Genomic DNA, 25675 nt, shown 5'->3' with positions numbered 1-25675 from the left:
CAACCACAGTCACAACCACAGTCACAACCACAACCACAGTCACAACCACAACCACAGTCACAACCACAGTCACAACCACAGTCACAACCACAACCACAGTCACAACCACCACCACAGTCACAACCACAACCACAGTCGCAACCATCACCACAGTCACAACCACAACCACAGTCACAACCACAGTAACAACAACAACCACAGTCACAACCATCACCACAGTCACAACCACAACCACAGTCACAACCACAGTAACAACAACAACCACAGTCACAACCATCACCACAGTCACAACCACAGTCACAACCACAGTCACAAGCACAACCACAGTCACAACCATCACCACAACCACAGTCACAACCACAACCACAGTCACAACCACAACCACAGTCACAACCACAGTCACAACCACAACCACAGTCACAACCACAGTCACAACCACAACCACAGTCACAACCACAACCACAGTCACAACCACAACCACAGTCACAACCACCACCACAGTCACAACCACCACCAGTCACAACCACAACCACAGTCACAACCACAGTCACAACCACAACCACAGTCACAACCACAACCACAGTCACAACCACAACCACAGTCACAACCACAGTCACAACCACAACCACAGTCACAACCACCACCACAGTCACAACCACAACCACAGTCGCAACCATCACCACAGTCACAACCACAACCACAACCACAGTCACAACCACCACCACAGTCACAACCACAACCACAGTCACAACCACAACCACAGTCACAACCACAGTCACAACCACAACCACAACCACAGTCACAACCACAACCACAGTCACAACCACAGTCACAACCACAACCACAGTCACAACCACAGTCACAACCACAACCACAGTCACAACCACACCCAACCACAACCACAGTCACAACCATCACCACAACCACAGTCACAACCATCACCACAGTCACAACCACAACCACAGTCACAACCACAGTCACAAGCACAACCACAGTCACAACCACAGTCACAACCATCACCACAGTCACAACCACAACCAGTCACAACCATCACCACAACCACAGTCACAACCATCACCACAGTCACAACCACAACCACAGTCACAACCACAACCACAGTCACAACCACAACCACAGTCACAACCACAACCACAGTCACAACCACAACCACAACCACAACCACAAGCACAACCACAGTCACAACCACAGTCACAACCACAGTCACAACCACAGTCACAACCACAACCACAGTCACAACCATCACCACAGTCACAACCATCACCACAGTCACAACCATCACCACAGTCACAACCATCACCACAGTCACAACCACAACCACAGTCACAACCACAACCACAGTCACAACCACAACCACAGTCACAACCACAACCACAGTCACAACCACAGTCACAACCACAGTCACAACCACAACCACAGTCACAACCACAACCACAGTCACAACCACAGTCACAACCACAACCACAGTCACAACCACAGTCACAACCACAACCACAGTCACAACCACAGTCACAACCACAACCACAGTCACAACCACAGTCACAACCACAACCAGTCACAACCACAGTCACAACCACAACCACAGTCACAACCACAGTCACAACCACAGTCACAACCACAACCACAGTCACAACCACAACCACAGTCACAACCACCACCAGTCACAACCACAACCACAGTCACAACCACAGTCACAACCACAACCACAGTCACAACCACAACCACAGTCACAACCACAACCACAGTCACAACCACAGTCACAACCACAACCACAGTCACAACCACAGTCACAACCACAACCACAGTCACAACCACAGTCACAACCACAACCACAGTCACAACCACAACCACAGTCACAACCACAACCACAGTCACAACCACAACCAGTCACAACCACCACCACAGTCACAACCACAACCACAGTCACAACCACAGTCACAACCACAACCACAGTCACAACCAAAACCACAGTCACAACCACAACCACAGTCACAACCACAACCACAGTCACAACCACAACCACAGTCACAACCATCACCACAGTCACAACCACAACCACAGTCACAACCACAGTCACAACCACAACCACAGTCACAACCACAACCAACGTCACAACCACAGTCACAACCACAACCAACGTCACAACCACAGTCACAACCACAACCAACGTCACAACCACAACCACCACCGCCGTCACAACCGTAACCACCACCGTCACAACCACCGTCACAACCACAACCACCACCGTCACAACCAACACCGTGTGAGCATGTGAGCGAGTCGGCGTGTGAGCATGTGAGTGAGTCTGTGTGTGAGTGAGTGTGATTGAGTGAGTCTGTGTGTGAGTCTGTGAGTGAGTCTGTGTGTGAGTGAGTGAGCGAGTGTGAGTGAGTGAGTGAGTCTGCGTGTGTGTGAGTGAGTGAGTGAGTCTGCGTGTGTGTGAGTGAGTGAGTGAGTCTGCGTGTGTGTGAGTGAGTCTGCGTGTGTGTGAGTGAGTCTGCGTGTGAGTGAGTGAGTCTGCGTGTGAGTGAGTGAGTCTGCGTGTGAGTGAGTCTACGTGTGAGTGAGTCTACGTGTGAGTGAGTCTACGTGTGAGTGAGTCTGCGTGTGAGTGAGTCTGCGTGTGAGTGAGTCTGCGTGTGAGTGAGTCTGCGTGTGAGTGAGTCTGCGTGTGAGTGAGTCTGCGTGTGAGTGAGTCTGCGTGTGAGTGAGTCTGCGTGTGAGTGAGTCTGCGTGTGAGTGAGTCTGCGTGTGAGTGAGTCTGCGTGTGAGTGAGTCTGCGTGTGAGTGAGTCTGCGTGTGAGTGAGTCTGCGTGTGAGTGAGTCTGCGTGTGAGTGAGTCTGCGTGTGAGTGAGTCTGCGTGTGAGTGAGTCTGCGTGTGAGTGAGTCTGCGTGTGAGTGAGTCTGCGTGTGAGTGAGTCTGCGTGTGAGTGAGTCTGCGTGTGAGTGAGTCTGCGTGTGAGTGAGTCTGCGTGTGAGTGAGTCTGCGTGTGAGTGAGTCTGCGAGTGAGTGAGTCTGCGAGTGAGTGAGTCTGCGAGTGAGTGAGTCTGCGAGTGAGTGAGTCTGCGTGTGTGTGAGTGAGTGAGTGAGTCTGCGTGTGAGTGAGTCTGCGAGTGAGTGAGTCTGCGAGTGAGTGAGTCTGCGAGTGAGTGAGTCTGCGTGTGAGTGAGTCTGCGTGTGAGTGAGTCTGCGAGTGAGTGAGTCTGCGAGTGAGTGAGTCTGCGAGTGAGTGAGTCTGCGAGTGAGTGAGTCTGCGAGTGAGTGAGTCTGCGAGTGAGTGAGTCTGCGAGTGAGTGAGTCTGCGTGTGAGTGAGTCTGCGTGTGAGTGAGTCTGCGTGTGAGTGAGTCTGCGTGTGAGTGAGTCTGCGTGTGAGTGAGTCTGCGTGTGAGTGAGTCTGCGTGTGAGTGAGTCTGCGTGTGAGTGAGTCTGCGTGTGAGTGAGTCTGCGTGTGAGTGAGTCTGCGTGTGAGTGAGTCTGCGTGTGAGTGAGTCTGCGTGTGAGTGAGTCTGCGTGTGAGTGAGTCTGCGTGTGAGTGAGTCTGCGTGTGAGTGAGTCTGCGTGTGAGTGAGTCTGCGTGTGAGTGAGTCTGCGTGTGAGTGAGTCTGCGTGTGAGTGAGTCTGCGTGTGAGTGAGTCTGCGTGTGAGTGAGTCTGCGTGTGAGTGAGTCTGCGTGTGAGTGAGTCTGCGTGTGAGTGAGTCTGCGTGTGAGTGAGTCTGCGTGTGAGTGAGTCTGCGTGTGAGTGAGTCTGCGTGTGAGTGAGTCTGCGTGTGAGTGAGTCTGCGTGTGAGTGAGTCTGCGTGTGAGTGAGTCTGCGTGTGAGTGAGTCTGCGTGTGAGTGAGTCTACAAGTGAGTGAGTCTACGTGTGAGTGAGTCTACGTGTGAGTGAGTCTGCGTGTGAGTGAGTCTGCGTGTGAGTGAGTCTACGAGTGAGTGAGTCTACGAGTGAGTGAGTCTACGTGTGAGTGAGTCTGTGAGTGAGTCTACGTGTGAGTGAGTCTGTGTGTGAGTGAGTCTACGAGTGAGTGAGTCTGTGTGTGAGTGAGTCTGTGAGTGAGTCTACGTGTGAGTGAGTCTGCGTGTGAGTGAGTCTACGAGTGAGTGAGTCTACGAGTGAGTGAGTCTGCGTGTGAGTGAGTCTGCGTGTGAGCGAGTCTGCGTGTGAGCGAGTCTACGTGTGAGTGAGTCTACGTGTGAGCGAGTCTACGTGTGAGTGAGTCTACGTGTGAGTGAGTCTACGAGTGAGTGAGTCTGCGTGTGAGTGAGTGTGTGAGCGAGCCTGTGAGTGAGTCTACGTGTGAGTGAGTCTGTGAGTGAGTCTACGTGTGAGTGAGTCTACGTGTGAGTGAGCGAGCGTGTGAGTGAGTCTACGTGTGAGTGAGTCTACGTGTGAGTGAGTGTGTGAGCGAGTGTGTGAGCGAGTCTACGTGTGAGTGAGTCTACGTGTGAGTGAGTCTACGTGTGAGTGAGTGTGTGAGCGAGCGTGTGAGTGAGTCTACGTGTGAGTGAGTCTGCGTGTGAGTGAGTGTGTGAGCGAGCGTGTGAGTGAGTGAGTGAGTCTACGTGTGAGTGAGTCTGCGTGTGAGTGAGTCTGCGTGTGAGTGAGTCTGCGTGTGAGTGAGTCTGCGTGTGAGTGAGTCTGCGTGTGAGTGAGTGTGTGAGCGAGTCTACGTGTGAGCGAGTCTACGTGTGAGTGAGTCTACGTGTGAGTGAGTGTGTGAGCGAGCGTGTGAGTGAGTCTACGTGTGAGTGAGTCTGCGTGTGAGTGAGTGTGTGAGCGAGTGTGTGAGTGAGTGAGTGAGTCTGCGTGTGAGTGAGTCTGCGTGTGAGTGAGTCTGCGTGTGAGTGAGTCTGCGTGTGAGTGAGTCTGCGTGTGAGTGAGTGTGTGAGCGAGTCTACGTGTGAGTGAGTCTGCGTGTGAGTGAGTCTGCGTGTGAGTGAGTCTGCGTGTGAGTGAGTCTACGAGTGAGTGAGTCTACGTGTGAGTGAGTCTACGTGTGAGTGAGTCTACGTGTGAGTGAGTCTACGTGTGAGTGAGTGTGTGAGCGAGCGTGTGAGTGAGTCTACGTGTGAGTGAGTCTGCGTGTGAGTGAGTGTGTGAGCGAGCGTGTGAGTGAGTCTACGTGTGAGTGAGTCTGCGTGTGAGTGAGTGTGTGAGCGAGTGTGTGAGTGAGTGAGTGAGTCTACGTGTGAGTGAGTCTGCGTGTGAGTGAGTCTGCGTGTGAGTGAGTCTGCGTGTGAGTGAGTCTGCGTGTGAGTGAGTCTGCGTGTGAGTGAGTCTGCGTGTGAGTGAGTCTGCGTGTGAGTGAGTCTACGTGTGAGCGAGTCTGCGTGTGAGTGAGTCTGCGTGTGAGTGAGTCTGCGTGTGAGTGAGTCTGCGTGTGAGTGAGTGTGTGAGCGAGTCTACGTGTGAGTGAGTCTACGAGTGAGTGAGTCTACGTGTGAGTGAGTCTGCGTGTGAGTGAGTCTGCGTGTGAGTGAGTCTACGTGTGAGTGAGTCTGCGTGTGAGTGAGTCTACGTGTGAGTGAGTCTACGTGTGAGTGAGTGTGTGAGTGAGTCTACGTGTGAGTGAGTCTACGTGTGAGTGAGCGTGTGAGTGAGTCTACGTGTGAGCGAGTCTGCGTGTGAGTGAGTGTGTGAGCGAGCGTGTGAGTGAGTCTACGTGTGAGTGAGTCTGCGTGTGAGTGAGTGTGTGAGCGAGTGTGTGAGTGAGTGAGTGAGTCTACGTGTGAGTGAGTCTGCGTGTGAGTGAGTCTGCGTGTGAGTGAGTCTGCGTGTGAGTGAGTCTGCGTGTGAGTGAGTCTGCGTGTGAGTGAGTCTGCGTGTGAGTGAGTCTACGTGTGAGTGAGTGTGTGAGCGAGCGTGTGAGTGAGTCTACGTGTGAGTGAGTCTGCGTGTGAGTGAGTGTGTGAGCGAGCGTGTGAGTGAGTCTACGTGTGAGTGAGTCTGCGTGTGAGTGAGTGTGTGAGCGAGTGTGTGAGTGAGTGAGTGAGTCTACGTGTGACTGAGTCTGCGTGTGAGTGAGTCTGCGTGTGAGTGAGTCTGCGTGTGAGTGAGTCTGCGTGTGAGTGAGTCTGCGTGTGAGTGAGTCTGCGTGTGAGTGAGTCTGCGTGTGAGTGAGTCTGCGTGTGAGCGAGTCTGCGTGTGAGCGAGTCTACGTGTGAGCGAGTCTGCGTGTGAGCGAGTCTACGTGTGAGTGAGTCTACGAGTGAGTGAGTCTACGTGTGAGTGAGTCTACGTGTGAGCGAGTCTACGTGTGAGTGAGTCTGCGTGTGAGCGAGTCTACGAGTGAGTGAGTCTGCGTGTGAGTGAGTCTGCGTGTGAGTGAGTCTACGTGTGAGTGAGTCTGCGTGTGAGTGAGTCTGCGTGTGAGTGAGTCTACGAGTGAGTGAGTCTACGTGTGAGTGAGTCTACGTGCGAGTGAGTCTACGTGTGAGTGAGTCTACGTGTGAGTGAGTCTGCGTGTGAGTGAGTCTACGTGTGAGTGAGTCTACGTGTGAGTGAGTGAGTCTACGTGTGAGTCTACGTGTGAGTGAGTGAGTCTACGTGTGAGTCTACGTGTGAGTGAGTCTACGTGTGAGTGAGTGAGTCTACGTGTGAGTCTACGTGCGAGTGAGTCTACGTGTGAGTGAGTCTATGTGTGAGTGAGTCTGCGTGTGAGTGAGTCTGCGTGTGAGTGAGTCTACGTGTGAGTGAGTGAGTCTACGTGTGAGTCTACGTGTGAGTGAGTGAGTCTACGTGCGAGTCTACGTGTGAGTGAGTCTACGTGTGAGTGAGTGAGTCTACGTGTGAGTCTACGTGCGAGTGAGTCTACGTGTGAGTGAGTGAGTCTACGTGTGAGTGAGTCTACGAGTGAGTGAGTCTACGAGTGAGTGAGTCTACGTGTGAGTGAGTCTACGTGTGAGTGAGTCTACGTGTGAGTGAGTCTACGAGTGAGTGAGTCTACGAGTGAGTGAGTCTACGAGTGAGTGAGTCTACGTGTGAGTGAGTGAGTCTGTGTGTGAGTGAGTCTGTGAGTGAGTCTACGTGTGAGTGAGTCTGTGTGTGAGTGAGTCTACGTGTGAGTGAGTGAGTCTGTGTGTGAGTGAGTCTACGTGTGAGTGAGTCTACGTGTGAGTGAGTCTACGTGTGAGTGAGTCTACGTGTGAGTGAGTCTACGTGTGAGTCTACGTGTGAGTGAGTCTACGAGTGAGTGAGTCTACGAGTGAGTGAGTCTACGTGTGAGTGAGTCTACGTGTGAGTGAGTGAGTCTGTGTGTGAGTGAGTCTGTGAGTGAGTCTGTGTGTGAGTGAGTCTACGTGTGAGTGAGTGAGTCTGTGTGTGAGTGAGTCTACGTGTGAGTGAGTCTACGTGTGAGTGAGTCTGCGAGTGAGTGAGTCTGCGAGTGAGTGAGTCTGTGTGTGAGTGAGTCTACGTGTGAGTGAGTGAGTCTACGTGTGAGTCTACGTGTGAGTGAGTCTACGTGTGAGCGAGTCTACGTGAGAGCGAGTCTGCGTGTGAGCGAGTCTACGTGTGAGCGAGTCTACGAGTGAGTGAGTCTACGTGTGAGCGAGTCTACGCGTGAGTGAGTCTACGTGTGAGTGAGTCTACGTGTGAGCGAGTCTACGTGTGAGCGAGTCTGCGTGTGAGCGAGTCTACGAGTGAGCGAGTCTACGTGTGAGTGAGTCTACGTGTGAGTGAGTCTACGTGTGAGCGAGTCTACGTGTGAGTGAGTCTGCGTGTGAGCGAGTCTACGAGTGAGCGAGTCTACGTGTGAGTGAGTCTGCGTGTGAGTGAGTCTACGAGTGAGTGAGTCTGCGTGTGAGTGAGTGAGTCTGCGTGTGAGTGAGCGAGTCTGCGTGTGAGTGAGTCTACGTGTGAGTGAGTCTACGTGTGAGTGAGTCTACGAGTGAGTGAGTCTACGTGTGAGTGAGTCTACGTGTGAGTGAGTCTACGTGCGAGTGAGTCTACGTGCGAGTGAGTCTACGTGTGAGTGAGTCTGCGTGTGAGTGAGTCTACGTGTGAGTGAGTCTACGTGTGAGTGAGTGAGTCTACGTGTGAGTCTACGTGTGAGTGAGTGAGTCTACGTGTGAGTCTACGTGTGAGTGAGTCTACGTGTGAGTGAGTGAGTCTACGTGTGAGTCTACGTGCGAGTGAGTCTACGTGTGAGTGAGTCTACGTGTGAGTGAGTCTGCGTGTGAGTGAGTCTGCGTGTGAGTGAGTCTACGTGTGAGTGAGTGAGTCTACGTGTGAGTCTACGTGTGAGTGAGTGAGTCTACGTGCGAGTCTACGTGTGAGTGAGTCTACGTGTGAGTGAGTGAGTCTACGTGTGAGTCTACGTGCTAGCGAGTCTACGTGTGAGTGAGTGAGTCTACGTGTGAGTGAGTCTACGAGTGAGTGAGTCTACGAGTGAGTGAGTCTACGTGTGAGTGAGTCTACGTGTGAGTGAGTGAGTCTACGTGTGAGTGAGTCTACGAGTGAGTGAGTCTACGAGTGAGTGAGTCTACGTGTGAGTGAGTCTACGTGTGAGTGAGTGAGTCTGTGTGTGAGTGAGTCTGTGAGTGAGTCTACGTGTGAGTGAGTCTGTGTGTGAGTGAGTCTACGTGTGAGTGAGTGAGTCTGTGTGTGAGTGAGTCTGTGTGTGAGTGAGTCTACGTGTGAGTGAGTGAGTCTACGTGTGAGTGAGTCTGTGTGTGAGTGAGTCTACGTGTGAGTGAGTGAGTCTGTGTGTGAGTGAGTCTGTGTGTGAGTGAGTCTGTGTGTGAGTGAGTCTACGTGTGAGTGAGTCTACGTGTGAGTGAGTCTGCGAGTGAGTGAGTCTGCGAGTGAGTGAGTCTACGTGTGAGTGAGTCTGCGAGTGAGTGAGTCTGTGTGTGAGTGAGTCTACGTGTGAGTGAGTCTGCGAGTGAGTGAGTCTGTGTGTGAGTGAGTCTACGTGTGAGTGAGTGAGTCTGTGAGTGAGTCTACGTGCGAGTGAGTCTACGTGTGAGTGAGTCTGTGAGTGAGTCTACGTGTGAGTGAGTCTACGTGTGAGTGAGTCTGCGAGTGAGTGAGTCTGTGTGTGAGTGAGTCTACGTGTGAGTGAGTCTGCGAGTGAGTGAGTCTGTGTGTGAGTGAGTCTACGTGTGAGTGAGTCTGCGAGTGAGTGAGTCTACGTGTGAGTGAGTCTGCGAGTGAGTGAGTCTGCGAGTGAGTGAGTCTGTGTGTGAGTGAGTCTACGTGTGAGTGAGTCTGCGAGTGAGTGAGTCTGCGTGCGAGTGAGTCTACGTGCGAGTGAGTCTACGTGCGAGTGAGTCTGCGTGTGAGTGAGTCTACGTGTGAGTGAGTCTACGTGTGAGTCTACGTGCGAGTGAGTGAGTCTGTGTGTGAGTGAGTCTACGTGTGAGTGAGTCTGCGAGTGAGTGAGTCTGTGTGTGAGTGAGTCTACGTGTGAGTGAGTGAGTCTACGTGTGAGTCTACGTGCGAGTGAGTCTGTGTGTGAGTGAGTCTACGTGTGAGTGAGTGAGTCTACGTGTGAGTGAGTGAGTCTACGTGTGAGTGAGTGAGTCTACGTGTGAGTGAGTCTGTGAGTGAGTCTGTGAGTGAGTCTGTGAGTGAGTCTACGTGCGAGTGAGTCTGCGTGCGTGCGTGCGAGCGAGCGGGCGGGCGCCCTCCACCGTGAGCCGTCGCCGCTTGCGGTACGAGGCCCAGGGCTGGGGCTCCAGCAGCAGGCGCCCGCCGGGCCTCAGGTGCAGGAAGGCTCGGCGGAAGAGGCGGCGCAGGCCGACGTCGCCCCAGTTGAGGTGCACCCACTTGGTCAGGCTCAGGCACAGCACCGTGTCGAACTGGGGCCGCTGGAGCTCCACCAGGTCGTCGTGGTCCACCACGTAGTTGCCCTGGGGAGAGACGCGCGGTGGGGGGAGGAGGTGGGGTGAGACACGGAGAGACGTGGGGGTGGGTGACACGGAGAGACGTGGGGGTGGGTGACACGGAGAGACGTGGGGGTGGGTGACACGGAGAGACGTGGGGGTGGGTGACACAGAGACACGGGGGTGGGTGACACGGAGAGACACGGGGTGGGTGACAGAGACGTGGGGGTGGGTGACACAGAGACACGGGGGTGGATGACATGGAGAGACGTGGGGGTGGGGGACACGGAGAGACGTGGGGGTGGGTGACACGGAGAGACGTGGGGGTGGGTGACACGGAGAGACGTGGGGGTGGGTGACACGGAGAGACGTGGGGGTGGGGGACACGGAGAGACGTGGGGGTGGGTGACACGGAGACGTGGGGGTGGGTGACACAGAGAGACACGGAGTGGGTGACACAGACACGGGGGTGGGGGACACGGAGAGCCGTGGGGGTGGGTGACACGGAGAGACGTGGGGGTGGGTGACAGAGACGTGGGGGTGGGTGACAGAGACGTGGGGGTGGGTGACACAGAGACACGGGGGTGGATGACGGAGAGACGTGGGGGTGGGTGACACGGAGAGACGCGGGGGTGGGTGACACGGAGAGACGTGGGGGTGGGTGACACGGAGACGTGGGGGTGGGTGACACGGAGACGTGGGGGTGGGTGACACAGAGAGACACGGAGTGGGTGACACAGACACAGGGGTGGGGGACACGGAGAGCCGTGGGGGTGGGTGACACGGAGAGACGCGGGGGTGGGGGACACGGAGACACGGGGGTGGGACATGGAGAGACACGGGGGTGGGACACAGAGAGAGACACGGGGGTGGGACACGGAGAGACACGGGGGTGGGACACGGAGAGACACGGGGGTGGGACATGGAGAGACACGGGGGTGGGACACAGAGAGAGACACGGGGGTGGGACACAGAGAGAGACACGGGGGTGGGACACGGAGAGACACAGGGGGAGACACGGAGAGACACGGGGGTGGAACATGGAGACAGAGACACACACGTTTTAGTCCGGAAGCTGTTCATGCTTGCACCCGGCATGCATCCACAATGTTGTGTAGATGCGCCGATGCACCGATGCCGGAACAGCGTGGTTGGTAATTACAAGCCCATGGGCTGCACAAAAATCTAGCAGCCTCCTACCGTTGTTATTGAGCTGATCTGGCCCATGCCCTCCAATCACTCCAGACCAGGTGCCAGTATCATGACCAACTCGGGCATTGAAGTCACCCAACATGATGACTCTATCCCGAGGGGCCACTTTAGCCAGCACCTGTGACAGGAGGTCATAGAAGGCATCTGACTCATCGGCTTTGCCTGCATCCCTCCACGGATGTTCGCCTTCGGTGGGGGTCATAAGCAACCACGACCACCACTCCTCGCCTCTTGTCGATGGCGAGGCGAGCCCAAAGTAGCCTGGGGCTGACAACTTCCCACAACCTCACCGCCACGCCCCCTTCATTCTTTTGTTCAGAAGAAGAGCCACACCCCGTTTGTTTGGCAGTCTGCTGCCCCGAATAGGAGGACTGTCCATCCCTCATGGTGGCAGGAGCCAGAGCCGGTCCACCGGACCTCCTGAATACCGCAGAGATCCGGGCGGTACCGGTCCAGCTCCCTTTCCTCCGCAGTGCGCCGTTCGAAAAATTCCACGTGGCCATGGGCCTCGGGGGAAGTGTCGAGCGCCCGCTGGCGGGAGGGTCGCGGGGTCAGACCACAGGTGCCACGGGCTGACCGACAGACGAGCGTCCGATGCCGGTCTGCGGCTTTTTGCCGTTTCTGAAGAAACCCCGAGGGGGTAAGGGATTCAGTCCTCCTGGCTCCGCCAAATGGGGTTTTGTGTTGGCCAGGAGATGTCATAGACACCTGTTCCCTCCCTCCCCACTCACCCCCCCGGAAGAGGCTTATAATTGGATTTTTAAACGCGTGTTTTAGTGGTACTCGTATGGGGGGTGGGGGGATGGGGAGGGGTTACCAGCAGCCCCTCGCACCCGTTCAGAGCCCCCCATTGGCCACTGTGGTGGCGGATGCGCCCCGTGGGAGGATTAGCCAATTGAATTGGACTTCCCTCCACGGCGCTGTGCACACCACAGCGCTACCATCCGGCACCGTGGAGGAGGTAAGGGGGCTATTTCTACTGGACCTGCACACACAACAACCGCCATTCGCCACTAAGTGGGGGTGACGTCACCACGGCGCTTGTGCCAGGCTATGTGCACGTTGAGGCCACGTGGAGTGTCGAACGCCCGCTGGCAGGAGGTCACGGGGCAGACCCAGCAGGTGCCACGGGTCGACTGACTGAGATGACTGGCTGATGCACCACCTGTGCCCCCTACTGCGCCAACTTGCTGTGATTTAGCCACCCAGCGCTCCGCTCATTGTTGCGAGCGTCGCTCCTCCGCCCTCCGTTGTTGTTGGAGGGCGACTGCCTCCAACTGCCGAGCAGCATCCTTCACGAGCCTCCACCTCCACAGAGGCCGATCTTCACACCCACTGGTACCAGGCATCGGCAAGTCTATTCAGCTCCAGTCCTCCTGTACCACATCACTCCATCTCTTCTCCAGCCCATGTCATGCCCGTTTTAGCCCCTTCTATCCAGCCGAACAAAAGTTGTTCAGGCATGCGGTGGCTAGGCATGCGGGCTACATGACCCAGCAAACGCAGCCTTGCCTGCTGGAGGAGCTCACCGATGGGACTGTCCAGATCTTCCGAGGATTTGTGAGCTCCTCACACAGTTCAGCCTGTTGGTTAAACCCAGGATGGATCATAGGCAGGCCAGCCTAAATGTTTCTAACCAGCGCAGATGTTCCATTAGGGGGTCCACGTTTCACAAGCGTAAAGAAGGGAGGAACTTGACCGTGGCTGGGAAGACCAAAAGATTCGTGCGGAGTGACAGACCAGGTAGCTTCCACACAGCATTACGCAGCCGATAAAAAGATAATCCCGCTCGGCTGATTAGGAGCGAGACCTCTGCTGTCAAACCGGAGCTGGTCATGAGCACACTGCCAAGATATGGGAAACTCTCCAATCTTTCCACAACTGCCTCATCACTGATTGGGAGTTGTGTGGGTGGATTGCCCAATGGTACAAAATACCCAGGCAGGTGTTTAGTTTTGGTGGGGCTGATGGTAAGGCCCCACCTCTTAGTGGCACGCTCCAGGTTTAGCAGCAGAGCCTCCAACTCCTCCTCGGAGTGAGCAGCGATTACCAGATCATCGGCATACATAATGTGGTTGACCAATAAGGAGCCATCCGTTGACCGCACCCGGGCATCGATCAGCCTCCCATTGTATCTTTGCCAGATGGAAATTCCTCCGGTACAGCCATCAAAGGCTTCACGGACTACGTGGTCGAAAAATATGTTAAATAATGTGGGAGCCAGAGGACATCCCTGTCGCACCCCAAGGTGAACAGGGAATGGTTCCGACTCCCGGCCACGTAGTTTTACCCGGGCCTGCTCACCATCATGAAGGTCCTTAATGAGCGTGAGCAGAGGGTCAGGGACTCCGAAAGCATGAAGAACAATCCAGAGCCCAGGCCTACTGATGGTATCATAGGCCTTGACCAGGTCAATAAAGCAGAACTGTAGGTCTTGTTGGAATTCCCTACACTTCTGTTTTAGCAAACGGACAGAAAATATGGCATCTGTGCAGGACCGCCCTTTCCTGAAACCGCATTGGGGCTCCGCAAGCCTCTCCTCAGCGCGCCTGGCAAGGCGATGTTGAATAATCCTTGCCAGGACCTTTCCCGGGAACACTGAGGAATGAGATGCCCCTGTAGTTGTTACAGACTGTGCGGTCCGCCTTCTTAAAGAGTGGGACCACCAGGGCAACCTTCCAATCCTGCGGAACCCGTCCAGTGGTCCAGACTGTTGTTATGATGTCATGTAGGGCAGTCTGTGCACAAACGCCACCCTCCCCTCAGCATTTCGCTTGGGAGATCATCTCTGCCCGGTGACTTTCCTGGTCTTAGACTCCGGATCGCCTTCAGTACTTCCTCAACAGATGGCACCTCAGCCAGCCACTCACAGGGGGTGAACTTCTTCCTCCAATATTTGAGGCACCGCAGCCTCAGCAGGGTCATCCTCACTTTGCGCCACAATGTTTTCCATGTCGAGGGATTTCCCGTCCCCCAGGACCTCACGGGGGGGTCGGAGATTGGATCACCGTTTCTTCCCCATCATGCGTGGCGCTGCAGGTTACTGTTTTGATGGAGTTAAATGTGGATTTGTGATCGCGGGCCATTGAGGCAGACACTCCCCCCCCCCCCCACACACACACCACCCCCCCCACCCACCTGCACGAAGGTGACGTTGGCGGGGAAGCGCGGCACGGCCTGGGGCAGCGCCCCCGCCTCCCCGCTCACAGAGGAGCCCCGCGGCCCCGCCAACTTCGCCACCTCCTCAACCTCCATCTCCTCCTGCTCCTCCTCCTCCTCCGCCGCTGCCGCCGCAGCTCCCATGGCGATCCCCGTCGCGGGAGACGTACCGCCCACGGCTGCCTGACCAACCCCGGCGGAGTCTCCCGCCGCCGCCGCCGCCGCCCCGGCCGCGGGCGACGAGGATTTGGCCCGCCGGGTGGACGTCTCCTCCTCCATCTCCTCCTCCGTCTCCTCCTCCATCGTCGCCCCTCCACCAGCCGTCCCGGCCGGAGCGCCGAGCGCTCCCTCCCCGGTGCCGCGCCGCCCGGTCCACTCCATCGCCGCCGCCGCCGGAGTCTCCGCCCCCGCCGGCTCTCGACTCCCCTCCATCGCTACCGGAGTCTCCGCCCCCGCCGGAGTCTCCGCCCTCACCGGCTCTCGACTCCCCTCCATCGCTACCGGAGTCTCCGCCCCCGCCGCCAGAGTCTCCGCCCCCGCCGCCAGAGTCTCCGCCCCCGCCGCCAGAGTCTCCGCCCCCGCCGCCAGAGTCTCCGCCCCCGCCGCCAGAGTCTCCGCCCCCGCCGCCAGAGTCTCCGCCCCCGCCGCCAGAGTCTCCGCCCCCGCCGCCAGAGTCTCCGCCCCCGCCGGCTCTCGACTCCCCTCCATCGCTACCGGCGCCTCCGCCCCCGCCGCCGCCTCCTCCTCATCCGTCCCCCGCGTCGGCGCCGCCTCCGCCGCCTCCGCCGCCTCCGCCGCCTCCGCCGCCTCCGCCGCCTCCGCCGCCTCCGCCGCCTCCGCCGCCTCCGCCGCCTCCGCCGCCTCCGCCGCCTCCGCCGCCTCCGCCGCCTCCGCCGCCTCCGCCGCCTCCGTGCCTCCTCCCCCCGAGGCCGCCGCGCCGCCGCCGCCCCCGCCCCCGCCGGCGAGGTAGTAGCGCACGTTGCGCCGGGCGGCCGCCACCAGCGCGGGGTCGATGTCGACGCCGACGACGCGCGCGGGGCCCAGGTCGCGCGCCACGCTCAGCGCCACGTGTCCCGCGTTGCAGCCCAGGTCCAGCACGTCGAGCCCGCGGAACCACTCGGGACGCAGCAGCGAGAGGCGCGCGTCCGCAGAGCCCCCCGCGTTGCGGTAGCCGTAGTAGCGGCTGTAGTTGCCGTACTGGAAGGTTCGGCGGACGCGGCGGCGGTCGCCGCCGGCAGCGCCGGCCTGCTGCTGCTGCTGCTGCTGCTGCTGGCGCTGCTGCCGCTGCTGCTGCTGGTGGTGGTGGTGGTGGTGCTGCTGCCGTGCTTCCTGATGTCTCTGCCTGTGCTTCTGTCTCGAGTCTGGCTGCTGCTGCTGCTGCTGCTGCTGCTTCTGTAACGAGTCCTGTTTCTGCTGCTTCTGCTGCTGCTGTAGCGAGTCCTGTTTATGCTGCTGCTGCTGCTGCTGCTGTTGTTTCTGTCTCGAGTCTGGCTGCTGCTGCTGCTGCTTCTGCTGCTGCTGCTGTAGCGAGTCCTGTTTATGTTGCTGCTGCTGATGCTGCTGCTTCTGTTTACAAACCTGCTTCTGCTGTTGTTTCTGCTGCCGCTGCTGCTGCTGCTGCGGTCTCGAGTCCGTAGGCTGCTGCTGCTGCTGCTGATGGTGAGGATGAGATCTCTTTAACCGCTTGCACGGCGAGGCCAGAGGGACCTCCCCGCCGCAACGCTTCGCCGCCCTCGCCGCCGCATCGCCGACGACGCCGACGCCGAAGCCGGGACCCGCCGCGCCGTTCACCGCCGGCGTCGCCCCTCTCAGCGCCGCCTCCACCACGGCGCTCACCACGCCGCCCAGCGGGTCGGTCTCGTCCCTCTTCCTCGCCGACTCCTCCTCCTCCTCCGCCTCCTCCTCCTCCTCCTCCTCCGCCTCCGCGTCCTCGGCCGCCAGCGCCAACGCCGGCTGGAAGCCCAGACCGGCGGCGACCGCGGCGACGCCGGCTGCCGGGAGCGCCGGGCACGACAGGGACCGCCGCGGGGGAGACGGAGCGCGCCGCGGGGCGGAGGAGGTCGGCGTTGTCGGCGTTGTCGGCACGGCGGCGAGAGATGAACGCGGTGGCGGTTGTTGTTGTTGTTGCTGCTGCTGCTGCTGCTGCGGCGGCAGCGGCGGCGTCATCGTCGCCGAGCAAATCCGCGTGGCGGGCGACGCTCCATCGGATCCCAACTCCCCCGAGTTCGACTCCCGGCCATTGCTGCTGCTGCTGTTGGCGGCGGCGACAGCGGCGGCGGCTGCGGCTGCGGCGACGCCGTTGTTGCGGTGGTGGCGGTTGCGGTGGCGCTTGCGGTTGCGCCTGTTGGGGGCGGCTCCCGCGTCCGAGGCGGCGGGGGTCATGAGGTCAAGGGGATCGGTGATGTCGCGGGGCACCACGATCTCCAGCGGCTCCGAGCCGCGCGCCGGCAGCGGCGACGACTTGGGGGTGAAGGCGTTGAGGGCGCGGCTCACCTGGCGGGCACGGACGCGGACGGACGCACGGACACGGACGGACGGACACGGACACGCGCAGACAACCATGGACGGACATCGTCAAGACCGCCTTCGCCAGTTACCAAAGCGTCGTAGTAGTAATAATAATAATAATAATGGCGGCTTGTCCCCTTTATTTCCGGCAACGAAACAAGGAATCGCGGTTTCGCATCAGACACATTCACTTGTGGTCGAAATGCACAATTAAAATTAAAAAAAAAACTCTGATAATATTGCATACATTGTCAGAGTGCGTTTTTTTTGTTGTTGTCCGCTTATTTATTTATTTTTTTGACCACCACCCTGGGGGGACCCGGCCCCGACTAAGAGCCTCGGTCGTAGCGGAACCAGCGGCGAGAGCCCGGACGCCCTGGCTAGGCCCGGTCAGCCTCCGCTAGGTCACCGTAGCCGAGGAACCGTGAGAGAGGGCAGCCATGAGTGTGTAGGGGGCCCCCCGCTACAAGGGTTAGGCTGCACCACCACCACCACCCCCCCCCCCCCACCTCAGGTTATCGGGCAAAGTGGCCGTTACCCGGTAGCGTTACAGCTACTGTTAGAAGCAGGCGAAGGTAGTTAACATCTCGTCAGGGTCGTGATACAACCCACGACCTCCTGCGTACCAGGCGAGGTAGTCAACATCTCGTCAGGGTCGTGATAGAACCCACGACCTCCTGCGTACCAGGCGAGGTAGTCAACATCTCATCAGGGTTGGGATAGAACCCACGACCTTTTGCGTACCAGGCGAAGGTAGTTAACATCTCGTCAGGGTCGTGATACAACCCACGACCTCCTGCGTACCAGGCGAGGTAGTCAACATCTCATCAGGGTCGTGATAGAACCCACGACCTCCTGTGTACCAGGCGAGGTAGTCAACATCTCATCAGGGTTGGGATAGAACCCACGACCTTTTGCGTACCATGCGAAGGTAGTTAACATCTCATAAGGGTCGTGATAGAACCCACGACCTCCTGTGTACCAGGCGAGGTAGTTAACATCTCGTCAGGGTCAGGGCTGAACCCACGACCTCCTGCGTACCAGGCGAAGGAAGTTAACATCTCATCAGGGTTGGGATCGAACCCACGACCTCCTGCGTACCAGGCGAGGTAGTTAACATCTCATCAGAGTCTGGGTTGAACCCACGACCTCCTGTACACCAGGCGAGGTAGTTAACATCTCATCAGGGTTGGGATCGAACCCACGACCTCCTGTACACCAGGCGAAGGTAGTTAACATCTCGTCAGGGTCAGGGCTGAACCCACGACCTCCTGCGTACCAGGCGAGGTAGTCAACATCTCATCAGGGTCGTGATAGAACCCACGACCTCCTGTGTACCAGGCGAAGGTAGTTAACATCTCGTCAGGGTCGGGATCGAACCCACGACCTCCTGCGTCAACCATCTAGCCACCGTGAACGCTGCGTGGACCCACCTCTTCGTCCAGGAGGCTGTTGAGGTTCAGCGGGTCATAGATGTTGCCGCCCAGCAAGAAGCGAGTGGGAAGCAGGATGGACTCGGACGCCACCCGCTTCCTCTGGCGACGCCCACACCCGGGCCTCACCCCGCCCCCGCCGCCCCTGGCCCCGCCCACCCCTCCGCCGGCCCCGCCCATCTCGTAGCCGGCCCCGCCCCGGCCACCCTTGGCCCCGCCCCCGCCCGCCCTGGCCCCGCCAACCCCACCCCTGGTCCCACCCAGACCCCCTCTGGAAGCGCCCACCCCTCCCCGAGCCCCGCCCCTGCCGGCGCCCGCCCCTCCGCAGGCCCCGCCCACTTCCACGCCGGCCCCGCCCACCCCAACCTTGGGCCCCGCCCCTCCTCCTGCTCCTCCTCCTGCGACGCCGCCGCCGCCGTCTCTGGCCGGGGCCTCGAGGGTCCCGGCACTGCTCCGGCGGTGCCGGGGGCGGTGACGAGGGCCGTGGACAGCCCGGCCCTGGGGCGGCTCCCCTGCCAGACAAACACCACAACCACAACCACACCGTGGTGAGCGTGAGACAAACACCACAACCACAACCACACCGTGGTGAGCGTGAGACAAACACCACAACCACAACCACACCGTGGTGAGCGTGAGACAAACACCACAACCACAACAGCGTGGTGAGCGTGAGACTCCCACCACAACCACAACCACACCGTGGTGAGCGTGAGACAAACACCACAACCACAACAACACTGGTGAGTGTGAGACAAACACCACAACCACAACAACACTGGTGAGCGTGAGACAAACACCACAACCACAACCACACCGTGGTGAGCGTGAGACAAACACCACAACCACAACAGCGTGGTGAGCGTGAGACTCCCACCACAACCACAACCACACCGTGGTGAGCGTGAGACAAACACCACAACTACAACAGCGTGGTGAGCGTGAGACAAACACCACAACCACAACAACACTGGTGAGCGTGAGACAAACACCACAACCACAACAACACTGGTGAGCGTGAGACAAACACCACAACCACAACCACAGCGTGGTGAGCGTGAGACAAACACCACAACCACAACCACACCGTGGTGAGCGTGAGACAAACACCACAACCACAACAACACTGGTGAGTGTGAGACAAACACCACAACCACAACCACACCGTGGTGAGCGTGAGACAAACACCACAACCACAACCACACCGTGGTGAGCGTGAGACTCCCACCACAACCACAACCACACCATGGTGAGCGTGAGACAAACACCACAACCACAACCACACCGTGGTGAGCGTGAGACAAACACCACAACCACAACCACACCGTGGTGAGTGTGAGACAAACACCACAACCACAACCGCGTGGTGAGCGTGAGACTCCCACCACAACCACAACCACACCATGGTGAGCGTGAGACAAACACCACAACCACAACCACACCGTGGTGAGCGTGAGACTCCCACCACAACCACAACAGCGTGGTGAGCGTGAGACAAACACCACAACCACAACAACACTGGTGAGTGTGAGACAAACACCACAACCACAACCACACCGTGGTGAGCGTGAGACAAACACCACAACCACAACAACACTGGTGAGCGTGAGACAAACACCACAACCACAACCACACCGTGGTGAGTGTGAGACAAACACCACAACCACAACCGCGTGGTGAGCGTGAGACTCCCACCACAACCACAACCACACCATGGTGAGCGTGAGACAAACACCACAACCACAACCACACCGTGGTGAGCGTGAGACTCCCACCACAACCACAACAGCGTGGTGAGCGTGAGACAAACACCACAACCACAACAACACTGGTGAGTGTGAGACAAACACCACAACCACAACCACACCGTGGTGAGCGTGAGACAAACACCACAACCACAACAACACTGGTGAGTGTGAGACAAACACCACAACCACAACCACACCGTGGTGAGCGTGAGACTCCCACCACAACCACAACAGCGTGGTGAGCGTGAGACAAACACCACAACCACAACAACACTGGTGAGTGTGATACAAACACCACAACCACACCGTGGTGAGCGTGAGACAAACACCACAACCACAACAACACTGGTGAGTGTGAGACAAACACCACAACCACAACCACACCGTGGTGAGCGTGAGACTCCCACCACAACCACAACAGCGTGGTGAGTGTGAGACAAACACCACAACCACAACCACACCGTGGTGAGCGTGAGACAAACACCACAACCACAACAACACTGGTGAGTGTGAGACAAACACCACAACCACAACCACACCGTGGTGAGCGTGAGACAAACACCACAACCACAACAACACTGGTGAGTGTGAGACAAACACCACAACCACACCGTGGTGAGCGTGAGACAAACACCACAACCACAACAACACTGGTGAGTGTGAGACAAACACCACAACCACAACCACACCGTGGTGAGCGTGAGACAAACACCACAACCACAACAACACTGGTGAGTGTGAGACAAACACCACAACCACAACCACACCGTGGTGAGCGTGAGACTCCCACCACAACCACAACAGCGTGGTGAGCGTGAGACTCCCACCACAACCACAACAGCGTGGTGAGCCTGAGACTCCCACCACAACCACAACAGCGTGGCGAGCGTGAGACTCCCACCACAACCACAACCACACCGTGGTGAGCGTGAGACTCACAGCACAACCACACCGTGGTGAGTGTAAAGTGATGGATCAGTAGGTGAGTGAGTGGTGAGTGGGTGAGTGAGGGGTGAGGGATGGATCAGTAGGTGAGTGAGTGAGTGAGGGGTGAGGGATGGGTCAGTAGGTAAGTGAGTGGTAAATGGGTGAGTGAGGGGTGAGGGATGGATCAGTAGGTGAGTGAGTGAGTGAGGGGTGAGGGATGGGTCAGTAGGTGAGTGAGTGGTGAGTGGGTGAGTGAGGGATGGATCAGTAGGTGAGTGAGTGAGTGAGGGGTGAGGGATGGGTCAGTAGGTAAATGAGTGGTGAGTGGGTGAGTGAGGGGTGAGGGATGGGTCAGTAGGTGAGTGAGTGAGAGGGGTGAGGGATGGGTCAGTAGGTGAATGAGTGGTGAGTGGGTGAGTGAGGGGTGAGGGATGGGTCAGTAGGTGAGTGAGTGAGAGTGAGGGGTGAGGGATGGGTCAGTAGGTGAGTGAGTGGTGAGTGAGGGGTGAGGGATGGATCAGTAGGTGAGTGAGAGTGAGGGGTGAGGGATGGGTCAGTAGGTGAATGAGTGAGGGGTGAGGGATGGGTCAGTAGGTAAATGAGTGGTGAGTGGGTGAGTGAGGGGTGAGGGATGGGTCAGTAGGTGAGTGAGTGGTGAGTGGGTGAGTGAGGGGTGAGTCAGTAGGTGAGTGAGAGTGAGGGGTGAGGGATGGGTCAGTAGGTGAGTGAGTGGTGAGTGGGTGAGTGAGGGATGGATCAGTAGGTGAGTGAGTGAGTGAGGGGTGAGGGATGGATCAGTAGGTGAGTGAGAGTGAGGGGTGAGGGATGGGTCAGTAGGTGAATGAGTGGTGAGTGGGTGAGTGAGGGGTGAGGGATGGGTCAGTAGGTGAGTGAGTGGTGAGTGGGTGAGTGAGGGGTGAGTCAGTAGGTGAGTGTGAGGGGTGAGGGATGGGTCAGTAGGTGAGTGAGTGGTGAGTGGGTGAGTGAGGGGTGAGGGATGGATCAGTAGGTGAGTGAGTGAGTGAGGGGTGAGGGATGGTTCAGTAGGTAAATGAGTGGTGAGTGGGTGAGTGAGGGGTGAGGGATGGGTCAGTAGGTGAGTGAGTGAGAGTGAGGGGTGAGGGATGGGTCAGTAGGTGAGTGAGTGGTGAGTGAGGGGTGAGGGATGGGTCAGTAGGTGAGTGAGAGTGAGGGGTGAGGGATGGGTCAGTAGGTGAATGAGTGGTGAGTGGGTGAGTGAGGGGTGAGGGATGGGTCAGTAGGTGAGTGAGTGAGAGTGAGGGGTGAGGGATGGGTCAGTAGGTGAGTGAGTGGTGAGTGAGGGGTGAGGGATGGATCAGTAGGTGAGTGAGAGTGAGGGGTGAGGGATGGGTCAGTAGGTGAATGAGTGGTGAGTGGGTGAGTGAGGGGTGAGGGATGGGTCAGTAGGTGAGTGAGAGTGAGGGGTGAGGGATGGGTCAGTAGGTGAATGAATGGTGAGTGGGTGAGTGAGGGGTGAGGGATGGGTCAGTAGGTGAGTGAGTGGTGAGTGGGTGAGTGAGGGGTGAGTCAGTAGGTGAGTGAGAGTGAGGGGTGAGGGATGGGTCAGAAGGTGAGTGAGTGAGAGTGAGGGATGGGTCAGTAGGTGAATGAGTGGTGAGTAGGTAAGGGTGAGTGATGGGTCAGTAGGTGAGTGAGTGTTTGGTGAGTGGGTGAGTGAGGTGTGACTGAGGGGTGAGTGTTTGGTGAGTGGGTGAGTGAGGTGTGACTGAGGGGTGAGTGTTTGGGGAGTGATGGGTCAGTAGGCGAGTGTGAGCGAGTGGTGAGGGGTGAGTGTGTGAGAGGTGAGTGTGAGGGGTGAGTGAGGGTGAGTGGTGAGTGAGTGTGTGAGTGGTGAGTGTGACTGTGTGTGCGAGTGGTGAGTGTGACTGAGTGTGGGCGAGTGGTGAGTGTGAGTGGTGAGAAGTGTGTGTGAGTGGTGAGTGTGACTGAGTGTGTGTGAGTGGTGAGTGTGACTAAGTGTGAGTGTGTGAGTGGTGAGTGAGTGGTGAGTGAGTGAGTGGTGAGTGTAAACTGAGTATCAGTGGTGTGTGTGAGTGTGTGCGTGTGTGTGGGATGAGTGTGTGTGAGTGCGTGAGGGGTGAGTGAGGGGTGAGTGAGTGATGTGTGAGTGGTGAGTGTGTGTGACTAAGTGGTGAGGAGTGTGTGAGTGTGACTGAGTGTGAGGGGTGAGTGTGTGTGAGTGGTGAGGAGTGTGTGTGGAGTGAGTGAGGGGTGGTGAGTGTGACTGAGTGTGAGTGAGGGGTGGTGAGTGTGCGAGTGGTGAGGAGTGTGACCGAGTGTGACTGGTGAGGTGTGACTGGTGAGGAGTGTGACTGAGTGTGAGGAGTGTGAGTGTGACAGTGTGAGTGGTGAGTGTGACAGTGTGAGTGGTGAGTGTGACAGTGTGAGTGGCGAGTGTGAGTGGTGAGTGTGTCTGAGTGTGAGGGGTGAGGAGTGTGACTGAGTGCGAGTGGTGAGGCGTGGGACTGGTTAGGAGTGCGAGTGGTGAGGAGTGCGAGTGGTGAGGAGTGTGACTGAGTGTGAGTGGTGAGTGTGACAGTGTGAGTGGTGAGTGGGACAGAGTGTGAGTGGTGAGGAGTGTGACTGAGTGCGAGTGGTGAGTGGGTGAGTGTGAGTGAGGGGTGAGTGTGAGGAGTGTGACTGAGTGTGAGTGGGTGTGTGAGTGAGTGTGAGTGAGGGGTGGTGAGTGTGACTGAGTGTGAGGAGTGAAGGGTGAGTGTGAGTGGTGAGGAGTGTGACTGAGTGTGAGGGGTGGCGAGTGTGTGTGAGTGGTGAGTGTGACTGGTGAGGAGTGTGTGAGTGGTGAGTGTGACAGTGTGAGTGGTGAGTGTGACTGAGTGTGAGGGGTGAGGAGTGTGACTGTGTGTGAGTGGTGAGTGTGACAGTGTGAGTGGTGAGTGTGACTGAGTGTGAGGGGTGAGGAGTGTGACTGTGTGTGAGTGGTGAGTGTGACAGTGTGAGTGGTGAGTGTGTGAGTGTGACTGAGTGCGTGACTGGTGAGGAGTGTGACTGGTGAGGAGTGTGACTGGTGAGGAGTGTGACTGGTGAGGAGTGTGACTGGTGAGGAGTGTGTGAGGGGTGGTGAGTGTGTGAGTGTGACTGAGTGTGAGGAGTGTGTGAGGGGTGGTGAGTGTGTGAGTGGTGAGGAGTGTGACTGAGTGCGAGGAGTGTGTGAGGGGTGGTGAGTGTGTGAGTGGTGAGGAGTGTGTGAGTGGTGGTGAGTGTGTGAGTGGTGAGGAGTGTGTGAGTGGTGGTGAGTGTGTGAGTGGTGAGGAGTGTGTGAGTGGTGGTGAGTGTGTGAGTGGTGGTGAGTGTGTGAGTGGTGAGGAGTGTGTGAGGGGTGGTGAGTGTGTGAGTGGTGAGGAGTGTGTGAGTGGTGGTGAGTGTGTGAGTGGTGGTGAGTGTGTGAGTGGTGAGGAGTGTGTGAGTGGTGGTGAGTGTGTGAGTGGTGAGGAGTGTGTGAGTGGTGGTGAGTGTGTGAGTGGTGGTGAGTGTGTGAGTGGTGAGGAGTGTGTGAGGGGTGGTGAGTGTGTGAGTGGTGAGGAGTGTGTGAGTGGTGGTGAGTGTGTGAGTGGTGGTGAGTGTGTGAGTGGTGAGGAGTGTGTGAGTGGTGGTGAGTGTGTGAGTGGTGAGGAGTGTGTGAGTGGTGGTGAGTGTGTGAGTGGTGGTGAGTGTGTGAGTGGTGAGGAGTGTGTGAGGGGTGGTGAGTGTGTGAGTGGTGAGGAGTGTGACTGAGTGTGAGGAGTGTGTGAGGGGTGGTGAGTGTGTGAGTGGTGAGGAGTGTGACTGAGTGGTGAGGAGTGTGTGAGTGGTGGTGAGTGTGTGAGTGGTGGTGAGTGTGTGAGTGGTGAGGAGTGTGTGACGGGTGGTGAGTGTGTGAGTGGTGAGGAGTGTGAGTGGTGAGGAGTGTGACTGGTGAGGAGTGTGACTGGTGAGGAGTGTGACTGGTGAGGAGTGTGACTGGTGAGGAGTGTGACTGGTGAGGAGTGTGACTGGTGAGGAGTGTGACTGGTGAGGAGTGTGACTGGTGAGGAGTGTGACTGGTGAGGAGTGTGACTGGTGAGGAGTGTGACTGGTGAGGAGTGTGACTGGTGAGGAGTGTGACTGGTGAGGTGTGTGACTGGTGAGGAGTGTGACTGGTGAGGAGTGTGACTGGTGAGGAGTGTGACTGGTGAGGAGTGTGACTGGTGAGGAGTGTGACTGGTGAGGTGTGTGACTGGTGAGGAGTGTGACTGGTGAGGAGTGTGACTGGTGAGGAGTGTGACTGGTGAGGAGTGTGACTGGTGAGGAGTGTGACTGGTGAGGAGTGTGACTGGTGAGGTGTGTGACTGGTGAGGAGTGTGACTGGTGAGGAGTGTGACTGGTGAGGAGTGTGACTGGTGAGGAGTGTGACTGGTGAGGAGTGTGACTGGTGAGGAGTGTGTGACTGGTGAGGAGTGTGACTGGTGAGGAGTGTGACTGGTGAGGAGTGTGACTGGTGAGGAGTGTGACTGGTGAGGTGTGTGACTGGTGAGGAGTGTGACTGGTGAGGAGTGACTGGTGAGGAGTGACTGGTGAGGAGTGTGACTGGTGAGGAGTGTGACTGAGTGTGACTGGTGAGGTGTGACTGGTGGTGAGTGTGACTGGTGAGGTGTGTGACTGGTGAGGTGTGTGACTGGTGAGGAGTGTGACTGGTGAGGAGTGTGACTGGTGAGGAGTGTGACTGGTGAGGAGTGTGACTGGTGAGGAGTGTGTGACTGGTGAGGAGTGTGTGACTGGTGAGGAGTGTGACTGGTGAGGAGTGTGACTGGTGAGGAGT

The 25675-nt window shown here is 57.5% G+C and overlaps 1 protein-coding gene across 1 annotated transcript in view; it reads right to left on the bottom strand.

The window, feature by feature from the left end:
* MEPCE (methylphosphate capping enzyme) overlaps positions 1 to 25675 on the bottom strand; it is a 58359-nt gene that overhangs the window by 11749 nt on the left and 20935 nt on the right. Inside the window, exons 3-5 of the mRNA XM_076056462.1 lie at positions 18161 to 18672; positions 14199 to 16712; positions 9657 to 9875 (exon numbers count right to left, since the gene is read on the bottom strand). Of these exons, the coding sequence (XP_075912577.1) occupies positions 9657 to 9875; positions 14199 to 16712; positions 18161 to 18672 (3245 nt within the window). The remainder of the gene's footprint in view (positions 1 to 9656; positions 9876 to 14198; positions 16713 to 18160; positions 18673 to 25675) is intronic.

Source organism: Petromyzon marinus, chromosome 75, assembly GCF_048934315.1.
Source record: "Petromyzon marinus isolate PM22_M1 ecotype Great Lakes invasive population chromosome 75, UKy_Petmar_22M1.pri1.0, whole genome shotgun sequence".
Classification (NCBI taxonomy): Eukaryota; Metazoa; Chordata; class Hyperoartia; order Petromyzontiformes; family Petromyzontidae; genus Petromyzon; species Petromyzon marinus.
The sequence above is the reverse complement of the archived record's forward strand: the minus strand, read 5'-3'. Positions and strand labels throughout refer to the sequence as shown.